The sequence below is a fragment of the Neoarius graeffei genome, chromosome 19 (genome assembly GCF_027579695.1).
Source record: "Neoarius graeffei isolate fNeoGra1 chromosome 19, fNeoGra1.pri, whole genome shotgun sequence".
Classification (NCBI taxonomy): Eukaryota; Metazoa; Chordata; class Actinopteri; order Siluriformes; family Ariidae; genus Neoarius; species Neoarius graeffei.
Window position 1 is genome coordinate 40,583,534 of NC_083587.1, and position 14,271 is coordinate 40,597,804.

General features: G+C 41.9%; 1 protein-coding gene across 1 annotated transcript in view; it reads right to left on the reverse strand.

Moving 5' to 3' along the window:
• The window catches only part of cdh19 (cadherin 19, type 2), a 127,828-nt gene extending 113,841 nt beyond the window's left edge, over positions 1-13,987 (reverse strand). The window contains exon 1 of the mRNA XM_060900075.1: positions 13,751-13,987. Within this exon, the coding sequence (XP_060756058.1) occupies positions 13,751-13,954 (204 nt within the window). The 5' untranslated portion in view covers positions 13,955-13,987. The remainder of the gene's footprint in view (positions 1-13,750) is intronic.
• Positions 13,988-14,271: the final 284 nt, after the last annotated feature.

Sequence of the window (14,271 nt, forward strand, 5' to 3'; positions counted from 1 at the left end):
TGCGAGGGCCACTATCTAAATACGAGAGACTCCCAGAGTGTCCGGGAGACTAGGGATGTCTGAATCATTTAATTTTGTTATTTAGTCTAGTCTTAGTACCCCACAGCAGCCTCATAACTTTGGCCGACCAAAGCAACATTGGATTGGGAGTCGAGCGCGCGCGCCAATGGAAAAGTCCAGGCTGCCAGTTCTCATGATCACGAGGGAGGTTTGCTAACGTTCCATGTGCAAAGATAGGTTAGCAGGCATCCATTAAATTAGCTAACTCAATTTTCTGATATTTACCTAAAAGCTAAAAACACAGAAAACAGCTACAACTTAGTAAATGAAGATAAAATATGACAGAACTACAGACAAAAAGATCTGAACTTCAACAAATGGAGGCGTGAATTTTTCGACTAACATCCTGTCTGTCAGTGTTAGCTAACGGTACTTATGTCATCTGCTGCACTAGTATATTTTGCCTGAGAAAGTTTCTCAACTAAAGACAAAAGAACCATGACTTACCTCTGTCTACTTTGCTAAGGCATCGTGTTTAGCAGATAGTTAAAACTTTGTATGACATAAATCCTCATAAAATATAAAGCATGATGGACTGATAGAAAACAGTGGCGCCAATTTCTCAAGCTGAAGCCCAATAACTAACATTAAACGTATGATGCTGTGTGATGTCACATGTTCTCGCAGCGCATGTGCATTCAATGATAATTCCAATGAAAATGTTTTTTTTTTAAATTGATGGGTGTAATTCACTTTAGCTTATTTTTTTGTTGTCTAAATCATTATTGACGAACTCTCATATTCATGGTGTTTTTAGAATAGATGAAAATGAATAAAAGTATTATATTATTATAAACACTGAAGCAGAGGGAGCTCAGCTCCTGCTGGCTGTACTGCCGAGGCGAGGATCGACCAGCTTAAGGTCGGTCCATATGGTGAAATACCATGACCGAGGTCTTGAAAGTACTGACCGAGGCCCTCTGGGCCGAGATCAGTATTCAAGGCCGAGGTCACGGTATTTCACCATACAGACCAACCTTAAGCTAGCAAATAATATATTTTTTTCTTTACCAAATTCTAACAGAAAACGAGAGCGCCCGAAAGGGAAAACTGAGCTGAGCTGCCATTTTGAATTCTCATTCACGGCTGTAATGCAAATGGCTTCCTCCTCGGTATACAAGTGCAGTTCCATGGCAGGAAAAAAACCCTACATTTTGCCGCTTATGAAGTCCCCTATTTATACAAATAGGAGTCATTCAGGATTCAGCCATGTTTTTGCTTGGCATTAGCAAGCTACAGGTTTTTAGCTTTCTCCTGAAATGTTTTATTTTATTTCTTCTTCCTCAGGGTAGTAAAACTCACTTTCGCTGTGAAGACTGTCATTATCACTATCCATGCTGTAAAATTAATGCTATTCTCTGGCGAAATGAGATAATAAATGTTGACAAAAATTGCTATGATGTTTGTTGCTGTTGTGAATGAGCGAGTCACCAGGGGTCCATAACTGGGGTCCGTATTGTAGGATACGGACCCGCTTGCCAGCCAATCAGAGCGCAGGATTTGATGGAAACTGGACCGCGAAAAAAACAAATGTTATTTACCAGCTGGGAGGTTTGTATTATGAAATACCGTGACCGAGGTCTTGAAAGTACCGATCGAGGCCCTCTGGTCCGAGGTGAGTATTCAAGGCCAAGGTCATGGTATTCCACCATACGGACCGACCTTAAGCTGGTAAATAATTCTTTACCAAATTCTAACAGAAAACGAGAGCGCCCGAAAGGGAAAACCGAGCCGAGCCGCCATTTTGAATCCTCATTCACGGTTGTAATGCAAATGGCTTCCTCCTCAGTATACAAGTGCACTTCCATGACAGGAAAAAAACTACATTTTGCCACCTATGTAGTCCCCTATTTATACAAATAGGAGTCATTCAGGATTCAGCCATGTTTTTGCTTGGCGTTAGCAAGTTAGAGGTTTTTAGCTTTCTCACGAAATGTTTTATTTTATTTTGTCTTCCTCAGGGTAGTAAACTCGCTTTCGCTGTGAGCACTGTCATTATCGCTGTCCATGCTGTAAAAGTAATGCTATTTTGATTCCTCCTCTGTATACAAGTGCACTTCCATGGCAGGAAAAAAGACCCCTACATTTTGCCGTCTATGTAGTCCCCTGTTTATACAAATAGGAGTCATTCAGGATTCAGCCATGTTTTTGCTAGGCATTAGCAAATTACAGGTTTTTAGCTTTCTCCTGAAATGTTTTATTTTATTTCTTCTTCCTCAGGGCAGTAAAACACGCTTTTGCTGTGAAGACTGTTATCACTATCCATGCTGTAAAATTAATGCTATTCTCCTGAGAAATGCTGGCAAAAATTTATAAGATTTTTGATAATCTTATAAAAAAAGATAAATGTTGACAAAAAATGCTACTATATTTGTTGTGAACGAGCGAGTCGCCACGGGCAAACTCAACACAAGGCCTAGGCAAATCGTAATCAGAAAACAGGCGAGGATAGAGAAACGGGCAATCAAAACACAAGGGCAAGGCGAAACGGGGGAAAAAACGGAAGGCAAAAAGGGTCATATACAGGTAACCAATCAGTACAATAACGCTCAGTAGGCTCACGAAAAGTAGAGCCAATACTGTGCAAAGAACACACACATCAAATATGAGTTTCTTCTTTTTCCCCTCCAAAATTAAATTATTTCTTTTTCAATAATAAACTTATGTCATAAAATTCTTTATCTCATCTCATCTCATCTCATTATCTGTAGCCGCTTTATCCTTCTACAGGGTCGCAGGCAAGCTGGAGCCTATCCCAGCTGACTACGGGCGAAAGGCGGGGTACACCCTGGACAAGTCGCCAGGTCATCACAGGGCTGACACATAGACACAGACAACCATTCACACTCACATTCACACCTACGGTCAATTTAGAGTCACCAGTTAACCTAACCTGCATGTCTTTGGACTGTGGGGGAAACCGGAGCACCCGGAGGAAACCCACGCAGACACGGGGAGAACATGCAAACTCAGCACAGAAAGGCCCTCGCTGGCCACAGGGTTCGAACCCGGACCTTCTTGCTGTGAGGCGACAGCGCTAACCACTACACCACCGTGCCGCCCATAAAATTCTTTATGTAAAAGTAAAGTTTTTATATTAATTTCTAATTGTTTATTTCTCATTTTTTGAATAATTTTATCATGAAAGTTTGGATATTTGATACAATCTAGAAGCAGGTGTTTGACATTTTCTTTTACACCACAAGTTGTACATTGATTAGAAGGGTTTTTTTTTTAAAGAAACTGTGTATCATTAAGTAGACATTTTCCAAATCTAAGTCTTTGTAATTATCCTTTGTTTGTTTCTGTTTTTGTCAGAATATATGACATGTGTTGTGGTTCAAGTTGGTAGAAGAATCTACCAGTTTGAGAATTATCCCATCTGTCTTGCCATATTGTAAAAATAACATGTTTGATATGTTTTGTAATATCAGAAGTGGCAAAAGAGTAATGAATGTCATAATAGGTTTTATTTACTGATCTTTTGGCCAATTTATCAGCCATTTAATTTCCTATAATACCCACATGAACTGGAATCCAACAAAAAACAACCTTACCACCCATAAGATTAAACTGATACATAAGATATCAGAAATCTAATAATTCTATGTCATTATCTTCCTTTTGAATTTTTTGTAAGACAGACAAGGAATCAGAAAATATCACACTTTGAGAGGGAGGTTTATCAATAAGAAGTTCCAAAGCCTTTGTAATTGCTAGTAACTCAGCTCTAAAAATAGTACCATTTGAGATTTTATAATCTTTTTGAATGTTTAGACTTGGAATTACAATGCCAGATGCACAATTGAGATCTTTTTTTGAACCATGAAAGGTACAGGTGATGGTGATTAGAACTCGGGGGAACCACTCCTAGGAAGTGGTTCCGGATTGGGTGACAGAGTGCACATGGTAGTGACTGGTGAGTGAGGGGGATTATGGGAACCGGAGTCCTGAGGGTTGAGGCAGACGTAGGGTGAGCCCAGAAGCATGACAAATTGTGTTTTACTGCCCTTTGAGAGACAAAACTAATTTCACTGACTTCCTATATGTTGCTGATATGTTTCATCAAATAAATAAAACCAGAAGCAATCAAACCTCTTCTAAAAAATAATCAATTCTTACCTAACCACTAACAATGTACCTAAATTCTTTAAACTAGCAGTTATCAAACCTCTGATTAAAATCCCTATGTCAACCCCTGTGAGCCGTCCAACTATAGGGCAGTTTCAATCCTCCCCTTTATCTCCAAAATCCTAGAACAGACTGTAGCACAGTAGTTTTGCTCATACATACAAAGGAATAATACAACCCCGATTCCAAAAAAGTTGGGACAAAGTACAAATTGTAAATAAAAACGGAATGCAATAATTTACAAATCTCAAAAACTGATATTGTATTCACAATAGAACATAGACAACATATCAAATGTTGAAAGTGAGACATTTTGAAATATCATGCCAAATATTGGCTCATTTGAAATTTCATGACAGCAACACATCTCAAAAAAGTTGGGACAGGGGCAATAAGAGGCTGGAAAAGTTAAAGGTACAAAAAAGGAACAGCTGGAGGACCAAATTGCAACTCATTAGGTCAATTGGCAATAGGTCATTAACATGACTGGGTATAAAAAGAGCATCTTGGAGTGGCAGCGGCTCTCAGAAGTAAAGATGGGAAGAGGATCACCAATCCCCCTAATTCTGCGCCGACAAATAGTGGAGCAATATCAGAAAGGAGTTCGACAGTGTAAAATTGCAAAGAGTTTGAACATATCATCATCTACAGTGCATAATATCATCAAAAGATTCAGAGAATCTGAAAGAATCTCTGTGTGTAAGGGTCAAGGCCGGAAAACCATACTGGGTGCCCGTGATCTTCGGGCCCTTAGTTGCTCAAGTCAATTTTTGTGACCCTGCCGAAAATCTCTGGTACACTTGACTGCGACAAGCATTGTATAATCAGCCTCATGTCGCACATGCTGAAGCTATTGCTGAAAATTGTCCTACAGCGCATTAGACGAAAGCTTCTTCCAGAAATACCAGAGGTCCAGTTCGGATTTATGAAAGACAGAGGAACAAGGAACGCGATTTTTGTCTTGAGAATGCTGTCTGAGAGAGCCATCCAGCACCAGAAGGACATCTATCTCTGTTTTATTGACTATCAAAAGGCTTTCGACAAGGTGCGCCACTCTGAACTGTTTAAGATGCTCATCAGTATCCAAGTAGATGACAAGGACTTCCGCATTGTACAGTCGGTATATCGTGACCAACTAGCGGCCGTCCGTCTCCCTTGCAGCACAACGAACTGGTTCAAAATCAAACAAGGAGTACGACAAGGCTGTGTCATGTCCCCGGACCTCTTTAATCTTTATTCAGAAATGATCCTACGCGAGCTTGAAGAAAGACCTGAAGGCATCATTATCAACGGCGTCAAGATAAACAATCTCAGATACGCTGACGATATTGTCCTGCTGGCTTGGTCTGAGGAAGAGCTCCAGTCCCTCTTTGATGCTACGGTTGATGCCAGCCAGCGCCTTGGTCTTAATGTCAATACAAAGAAGACAAAAACCATGGTCATTTCGAAATCGGAGATCCCATCGACGTGCCAGCTACGCCATGGAAACAACTCTATTGACCAAGTATCCTCGTTCAATTACCTCGGCGCCATTGTCACCTCGGACGCGCGATGTAAGAAAGAGATCTGTAGACGAATTGGAATAGGGAAGGATGCTTTTAGCAATATGCGCTCGATCTTCACTGATCGCAAGCTCTCGATGAAGATCAAAATCTAGCTGCTCAAGTCCTATGTATGGTCAACTCTTCTGTACGGCTGTGAATCATGGACATTCACCACTGAGACTCGTAGAAATATTGAGGCAGCAGAGTTGTGGTTTTACTGCAGGATGCTCTGCATTTCATACGTGGACCACGTTACAAATGAAGAGGTCCTCCGACGGGTCGGTATGGAGCGTGAGCTACTCCGTACGATTGATCAACGGCAGCTCAAGTTTCTTGGTCACTGTGTGAGAAAACAAGCACTTGAAGACCTCAGCCTCAGTGGAAGGATCGTGGGAAAGAAAGCCCGGGGAGGTCAGAGGAAAACATTCCTCGAGAACTTTGATCTCACCCCTGCAGACATCTGGGTCTTGGCAAGACAGAGGGAAACATGGCATGATATGGTTCGCCAAGCGCCGATTCGGCGATGACACTTTCGAGTCGAGACGGCACTGCATCACATACAGGCATGCTTCTGTATTGAAAATCACAAAATGGGCTCAGGAATATTTCCAGAGAACATTATCTGTGAACACAATTCACCGTGCCATCCGCCGTTGCCAGCTAAAACTCTATAGTTCAAAGAAGAAGCCATGTCTAAACATGAAGCGCAGACGTCTTCTCTGGGCCAAGGCTCATTTAAAATGGACTGTGGCAAAGTGGAAAAGACCTATAGTGGAAAAGACATATATATAAAATCCAGGCACTGGGGATGCATAAGCGTACTCTTGTTGCTGGTCTCAAGCCTGGATAAATGGAGAGGGTTGTGTCAGGAAGGGCATCCGGCGTAAAACTGCCAAATCTAACATGCGGATTGAAAAGAGAAATACCATACCGGATTGGTCGGGTATGTACTGGGAGGCACTACTTACTTTGAATCCAACACCGGTGTACGCCAAGGAAGTGTTCTCTCTCCACTTCTGTTCATTATCTACTTTAACCGTACTATAGACCCCTTCGCATGTTTGTAAACAAACCAACCATTGCCAAGATGCGCGCGCAGCCTGGACTCAGAAACAATGGCGCTGCCCATAGACCGGCATTATGAGCTGTCAGATTATGCAAAACAATTGTCGTTACAAGACCGAGAATGCTACATAAATAAGTTAACTCTAACAAGTGGACATCGCCTACCGGATCCGTATTTAATTAAAGAGTGGACAGACGATGTTAGTAAGTTCCCTGGTATACAATGGCCAGATATATACTCGTACCTTATTGACAAGACTTCAGTGTACACCCACGAAAAACTTCGTGCCTACAAGTCTTTAGACGCATATGATTGTTATGTGCGGGCATGTACAACTTGATTAACAATGGGACATTCATATTCATTTTGTTTTAATCAAATTATGCCAGTGATGTGATGGCAATGTGGCTTTAGCTACAACAGCAAATACCAACACTAAACAGCAATTTGCAGGAGGTAATGGCATGAAAGGAATGATAGTGTAAAGAGTGCAGCTAAGAGAAATCAGAGCTGCGTAAAAAGCGAGAGGCAGAGAGCAGAAATGAAACTGAACGGGGCGGGAGCTAGGTTAGAGCAGTCAACGTAAGTTGGCATTTAGAGTGAGGGCACACAATTTTACCTTTCCATCCTTGCTTTAAAATTGTGATTTTCGGCATACACAAATAATGATGGCACAAAATCTGGACTGCTTGAGTCAAGCGAGACCTCTCCTACAAACAAAATTGCATGCAAAGCTAAGTTAACATGCTAACAATATTCATTACATTGTGTAACTATGACCCAGCTAATCAGACAAACGTTACCAAAGTATTTTGCTACATCAATAAACGAAGACTAGAAAGAATAAAAAAAGAAAGATTTAATAAATAGCCTGATCTTACCTGTGATGAAGTGGGCGCTGCAAACCCGCGCATTTTTGAGAGTGCTTTCATCCCAGTCTGCACGTTTGATGGCTTGTAGCCATAGACGTCGGCGATTTTTTTGGAATGGGTGAGATCCTGCTGGAAGTCTGTACATTTTAACCCCATCACTGCTACGATTCTGACACCCGACAACACAACAACTCGGCATCGCTGAGTCTTTTTTGAGTCCAGGCTGCGTGCGCAATTTCCTCTTACGTATGAATGACGTTTACTGCAAAGGGGTCTATACAAAATATAGAAAGGAAAGACTTCAAAATCGAATGCTTTGGGTATGCAGATGACATTGCACAAACCAGAAACAGCACACGAAAGCTACAAAGAGTTATGACCCAGTGGGACCAAGAGCTGACTACAGCAGGATTAAAACTCAGCTATGGAAAGACGGAGTATATGAGAGTAGGTCGAAAGCAAGGTGGAGGCAGCATTTCCATAAATAACCACATCCTCAAAAAAAACTACTAGTTTTAACTACCTAGGTAGCAAAATGACTTCGGATAACTTGACCGAGGAAGAAATTAACAACAGGATCACAAAATTCACTAAAAATTTGTGTGCCCTGTATCCTCTCCTGAAGGAGAAGAGTATACCCAAAGACGTGAAAATATGTATATACACAACCATTTTAAGACCAGTCCTTCTGTACGGGAGTGAAGTCTGGATTCTAACTAAAAAACTGAAAAGTAGGGTACAAGCCACCGAGATGAGAGTGCTGTGACTCATCTTTGGGGTTACCAGAAAAGACAGAATCAGAAACAAAGTCATCCGCCAAACGCTGTCTGTTGAGTCCATACTGGCATTAGTTGAAAGAAATCAACTGAGGTGGTTTGGACACCTGCACAGGATGCCAGAGGACAGAGATGTAAAGAGAATCTTTAACTGGACATCCAAAAAGAAAAGGCCAGCAGGTAGACCAAGAAAAAGATGTCTGGATCAGATCACTGAGATAACCAGAAGAGAAGAACCAGACTTCCAAGCAGTCAAGAAAATGGCTGAGGATAGAACAGTATGGAGAGCATTCATAAAGAGGCTGACAACTTACAGGCCGTTGGCCTAAAGGTGTCAGGGTGAGACAGTAAGATGGATTGGTCAGGGCCCGGGTTAACAACGGCTGCCTCCAGTACTGTTGATCAACAGGGTGCCGGTGGAAAGTATGCTACTGTTGTGCCAAAATGGAGAAGGAGAAAGAGAGGGGGGAGGTGTGTTAGGAGAGAGCGTGAAAGATGGAAGGGAAGGAGCTTAGAATCAAAGGTGAGAACACCAAATGTGGGAACATTGACTGGCAGAGCGAGAGAGTTAGCAGGTATAATGGAAAGAAGGAAGTTGGACATTTTGTGTGTGCAGGAGATGAGGTGGAAGGAAAGCAAGGCCAAGAACATTGGAAGTGGATACAAGTTGTTTTATCATGGAGTCGATGGAAAGAGAAATGGTGTTGGTATTGTTTTGAGGGGAGAGTTGGTCAACAGTGTAATTGATGTGAAGAGGGTGTCAGATAGAGTGATAGGCATGAAGTTGGAGATTCAAGGAGTGGTAATCAATGTTGTGTGTGTGTATGCCCCACAGGTTGGATGTGAAAATGAAGAGAAAGAGTTTTTCTGGGAAAAGATGGATGAAGTGGTAGAAAGTATACAGAGGGAGGAGCGCGTACTGATAGGAACAGATTTCAACGGGCATGCTGGCAAGAGAAACAGAGGAGATGAGGACGTGATGGGCAGATATGGTGTAAGAGAGAGAAATGTGGAAGGGCAAATGGTGGTTGATTTTTCAAAGAGGATGAATTTGGCAATAGTCAATACATACTTCGAGAAGAAAGAGCAGCACAGGGTGACGTTTAAGAGTGGAGGAAGATCTACATAGGTGGACTACATACTCTGCAGAAGGGGTAACCAGAAGGAGATTGAAGACTGTAAAGTGATGGCAGGGGAGAGTGTAGCTAGACAACATCGAGTGGTCATGTGCAGGATGAGCTTGAAAGTGAAAAAGAGGAAGTGCGAAATAGTGGAGCCAAAGATTAAGTGGTGGAAACTAAAAGAGGTTGAACATCAGAAGGAGTTTAGGGAAGAAATGAAATGAGCATTGAGTGGTAATGGAAGTCTTCCAGAAGACTGGGATACTACTCCTATACTAGTAAGAGAGGCAGCAAGGAAGGTGTGAAGGTGGTCATCGGGAAGGAGGAAGGAAGACAAGGAGACATGGTGGTGGAACAAAGAAGTGCAGGAAATTATAAAAGAGAAGAGGCTAGCAAAGAAGAATCGGGATGATCAGAGAGATGAGGAAAGCAGGTACAAAGAGACAAGACAGAAGGCAAAAAGAGCGGTAGCAAAGGTGAAAGCAGATGCATACCAGGAGTTGTACGAAAGACTGGAGACCAAAGAAGGAGAGAAAGACCTGTACAGACTAGCTAGGCAGAGAAACAGGGAAGTGAGGGATGTACAGCAGGTAAGAGTGATGAAAGATGTAAATGGAAATGTGCTGACAAACAAAGAGAGTGTATTAAGAAGGTGGAAAGAGTAATTTGAGGATTTATTAAATGAGAGAATCCAAGAGAGAAAAGGTCAGATTCGTTGGAGACAGCAAATCAGGAACCAGAGTTGGTTAGTAAGGATGAGGTGAGGGCAGCCATGAAAAGAATGAAGACTGGGAAAGCAGTTGGACCAGATGGTATCCCGATTGAGGTTTGGAGATGTTTGGGTGAGACGGCTGTGGAGTTCCTAACGAGATTGTTTAATAAGATCTTAGAGAATGAGAAAATGCTGAATGAATGGAGAAAGAGTGTGCTAGTCCCAATATACAAGAATAAGGGAGATGTACAGAGCTGCAGTAATTACAGAGGGATAAAATTGATGAGCCACACCATGAAGCTATGGGAAAGGGTATTGGAGGCGAGACTGAGAAGAGAGATAGCAATCTGTGAACAGCAGTACAGGTTTATGCCAAGGAAGAGCACATCGGATGCAATTTTTGCTTTAAGAATGTTAATGGAGAAGTACAGGGAAGGCCAGAGAAAGCTACAGTACATTGTGTGTTTGTAGACCTGGAGAAGGCATACGATAGAGTGCTGAGAGATGAGTTATGGTATTGTATGAGAAAGTGTGGAGTGAATGAGAAGTATATTAGAGTGGTGCAAGACATGTATGAGAACAGTGAAACAGCAGTGAGGTGTACAGTTGGAACGACTGAATGGTTCAAGGTGAAGGTGGGACTTCATCAAGGATCTGTTTTGAGTACTTTCTTGTTTGCCATGGTGATGGATAGCTTGACGGACAAAGTGAGGCAAGAGTCACCATGGAACATGATGTTTGCGGATGATCTCATGATATGTGGTGAAAGTAGAAAGGAGGTTGAGCTGGGTTTGAAGAGACTGGGATGCATTGGAATGAAGAGGAATGAAGGTGAGCAGTAGCAAAACAGAATACATGTGCATCAATGAGAATGGGGATGAGAGTGTAGTGAAGATGCAAGGAGTAGACGTAAAGAAAGTTAGTGAATTCAAGTACCTGGGGTCAAGTGTGCAGGAAAATGGGGGCTGCGATAGTGAGGTGAGAAAGAGAGTGCAGGCAGGGTGGAGCAGTTGGAGAAGGATTTCGGGAATCATTTGTGATAGGAAAGTCCCAGCAAAAGTGAAAGGTAAGATGTATAAGACAGTAGTGAGACCAGCTGTGATGTATGGATTGGAGACAGTACCCTTAACGAAGAGACAGGAGGCAAAGTTGGAGGTGGCAGAGTTGAGGATGTTAAGGTTTGCAATGGGAGTGACAAGGTTGGACAGGATAAGGAATGAGCACATCAGAGGGACAGTACATGTGGAGAGCTTGGGAATTAAGCTAAGAGAGCTGAGACTGAGATGGTATGGGCACATCCTGAGAAGAGTTGCAGAGCATGTTGAGGATGGAGCTGCCAGGCACACGAAAACGAGGAAGGCCAAAGAGGAGATACATGGATGTGGTGAGAGAGGACATGAAAGTGGCAGGTGTGGTAGAGGAGGATGCGGAAGACAGGGAGCAATGGAGACGAAAGATCCGCTGTGGCGACCCCTAATCAAGAGCAGCCATAATAATAATAATAATTATATATATATATATATATATTTTTTTTTTTTTTTTTTTTCGCACAAACCTATGTGTGGTGGTGCTTGCTGGTTGTGCGCAAGCCTTTGCTGTGGCTAAATTTTGTGAAATTTTTATATTCAGAGGTATGTTTGTCAACTGGCTTGGGAACCTCACATCTACATCCCATGAGCTGAATGTCTTGCCTTGTGTTTAACAAAGAATGGCATTGTAACTAAGTGGGTACTGCATGTGTGTGTGCTTGTATGTATGTGTGTTGGGGGTGTTGTAGAAATTAGTAGGGCACTGGGAGAGCAAAGTCCTCCACCAAGGCCAAATGTTGCAAATGTTGTACATGTAAATATTAGCAAGAGGGAAACTAAAGGAGTTTTTCCTTGGCCCATGCTACACCTTTCCACCAAGTTTGATGAAAACTGGGCTAGCAGTTTTCATTCTCATAGGGCGGCACGGTGGTGTAGTGGTTAGCGCTGTCGCCTCACAGCAAGAAGGTCCGAGTTCGAGCCCTGTGGCCGGCGAGGGCCTTTCTGTGCGGAGTTTGCATGTTGTCCGTGTGGGTTTCCTCCGGGTGCTCCGGTTTCCCCCACAGTCCAAAGACATGTAGGCCAGGTTAACTGGTGACTCTAAATTGACTGTAGGTGTGAATGGTTGTCTGTGTCTATGTGTCATCCCTGTGATGACCTGGCAACTTGTCCAGGGTGTACCCTGCCTTTTGCCTGTAGTCAGCTGGGATAGGCTCCAGCTTGCCTGCGACCCTGTAGAACAGGATAAAGCGGCTAGAGATAATTATCTATCTATATCTATATATATATCTATATATATATATATATATATAAATATAAACACTTATCCTGTGCAGGGTTGCAGGCAAGCTGGAGCCTATCCCAGCTGACTATAGGTGAGAGGCGGGGTACACCCTGAACAAGTCATATATATATATATATATATATATATATATATATATATATATGATGGGGGCCTTTCTGTGTGGAGTTTGCATGTTCTCCCCATGTCCACGTGGGTTTCCTCCCACAGTTCAAAGACATGCAGATAAAGGAAAAATACCCAGCCCCTGGGATTGCACTAGCCTGTGTCTACTTAGTGCTGGTCCCAAGCCCAGATAGATTGGGGAGGGATGTGTCAGGAAAGGCATCCAGTGTAAATTAAATAAAAATCAAATATGTGGCTCATGATAATCTGCTTTGGTGATCCCTAACAGAAGCATCCAAAAGAAGAAGTGCATCTTTTAATAGAAATTATATACATCATGGACACACTGTTTGCACTTTGTCTTTTTTTGTGGAAATTTATCTGATGTAATGCAAATTATTTGCTAAAAACAAGATTTTGTTTTCCCCAAAGTATTTTCAAACTAGTCGAATTTGGCAACCCTGTCATTACCAGTCTCTCTGCTGGTGGGCAGTGTGAATCTTTCCCTAAATAGGCCTTGTATTAGTACTTGTTGCAATTACCACGTTTGTATTATACATGCAATAATAACTCTATGGGAACTAAGTGATGTAGTGACTGCACTGCCCCATGACTGTGTAACTGTGCAATCTAGAAAGGTGAGCAAATCACTGGATCATAAGCTTATATCTGTCCAATTGCAACATTTGAATATTGTTGGTCACTAAAAATAGCTAATATTCAAGGGAATTTAAAATCTATGGAGTTGTGAACCAGGACTTTATGAAGACTAATATTTGTTGAATGGTGGACAAACTGATCTTGATAACTTGTAAGTCTATGTCCAACTGAGCATGAACAAGGCAAAAAAATTTAAATTTAAGGAAAAGCTGATATCCAGAAATTTTCTGAAATGTATAAGGAAAGTGCATCACAATATCACATAATTGCTATAAATTCATAATACAGAATTGAAATATTTTGCAGTAATATTTTATAGCAGACAACAATACATTTTCTGAGAAATGTTTCTTCCCAAGATTTTTCTGGTTTTACCTGACCAATTATTTTTGGAGTAGGATCTTCTTCCTCAACTGACAGTTGGTCCCAGATCCAGCCACGTTTGACTCTGAATCCATGGAGGCCTTTAGTGAGTTGACTGTCAGTCTGTCCTTGTCTTGACAGTTTTAGCTCACTCCCCACAAAACCAGGCATGAAGGAGATCATGATGATCACAGGAAAACCAGAGCAGCCACACATTGTTTGGTTACTTCTTGTTACTCCTTCTCTCTTTTTCCAGGGTCTCTAGGGTCCAATGAACTTGGTGAAGTTGGCTGAAAAAATATGCAATGCAGAAAATCATGTATTATTATTATTATTATTATTATTATGGCATTCTGAGAAAACACCACTTGTCTGTAGGAATGAGAAAATATCCAGTGTGTTAACTAGGAGTCAGTGAAAGTTGAACACCTGTACATTCTGGTGATATCCTGCCCCATACGGTTGGAATGCGGAGTATGAATTCAATCTATTGTGAAAAGGGCTATACAAATAAACTGACTTGACTTTGCCAG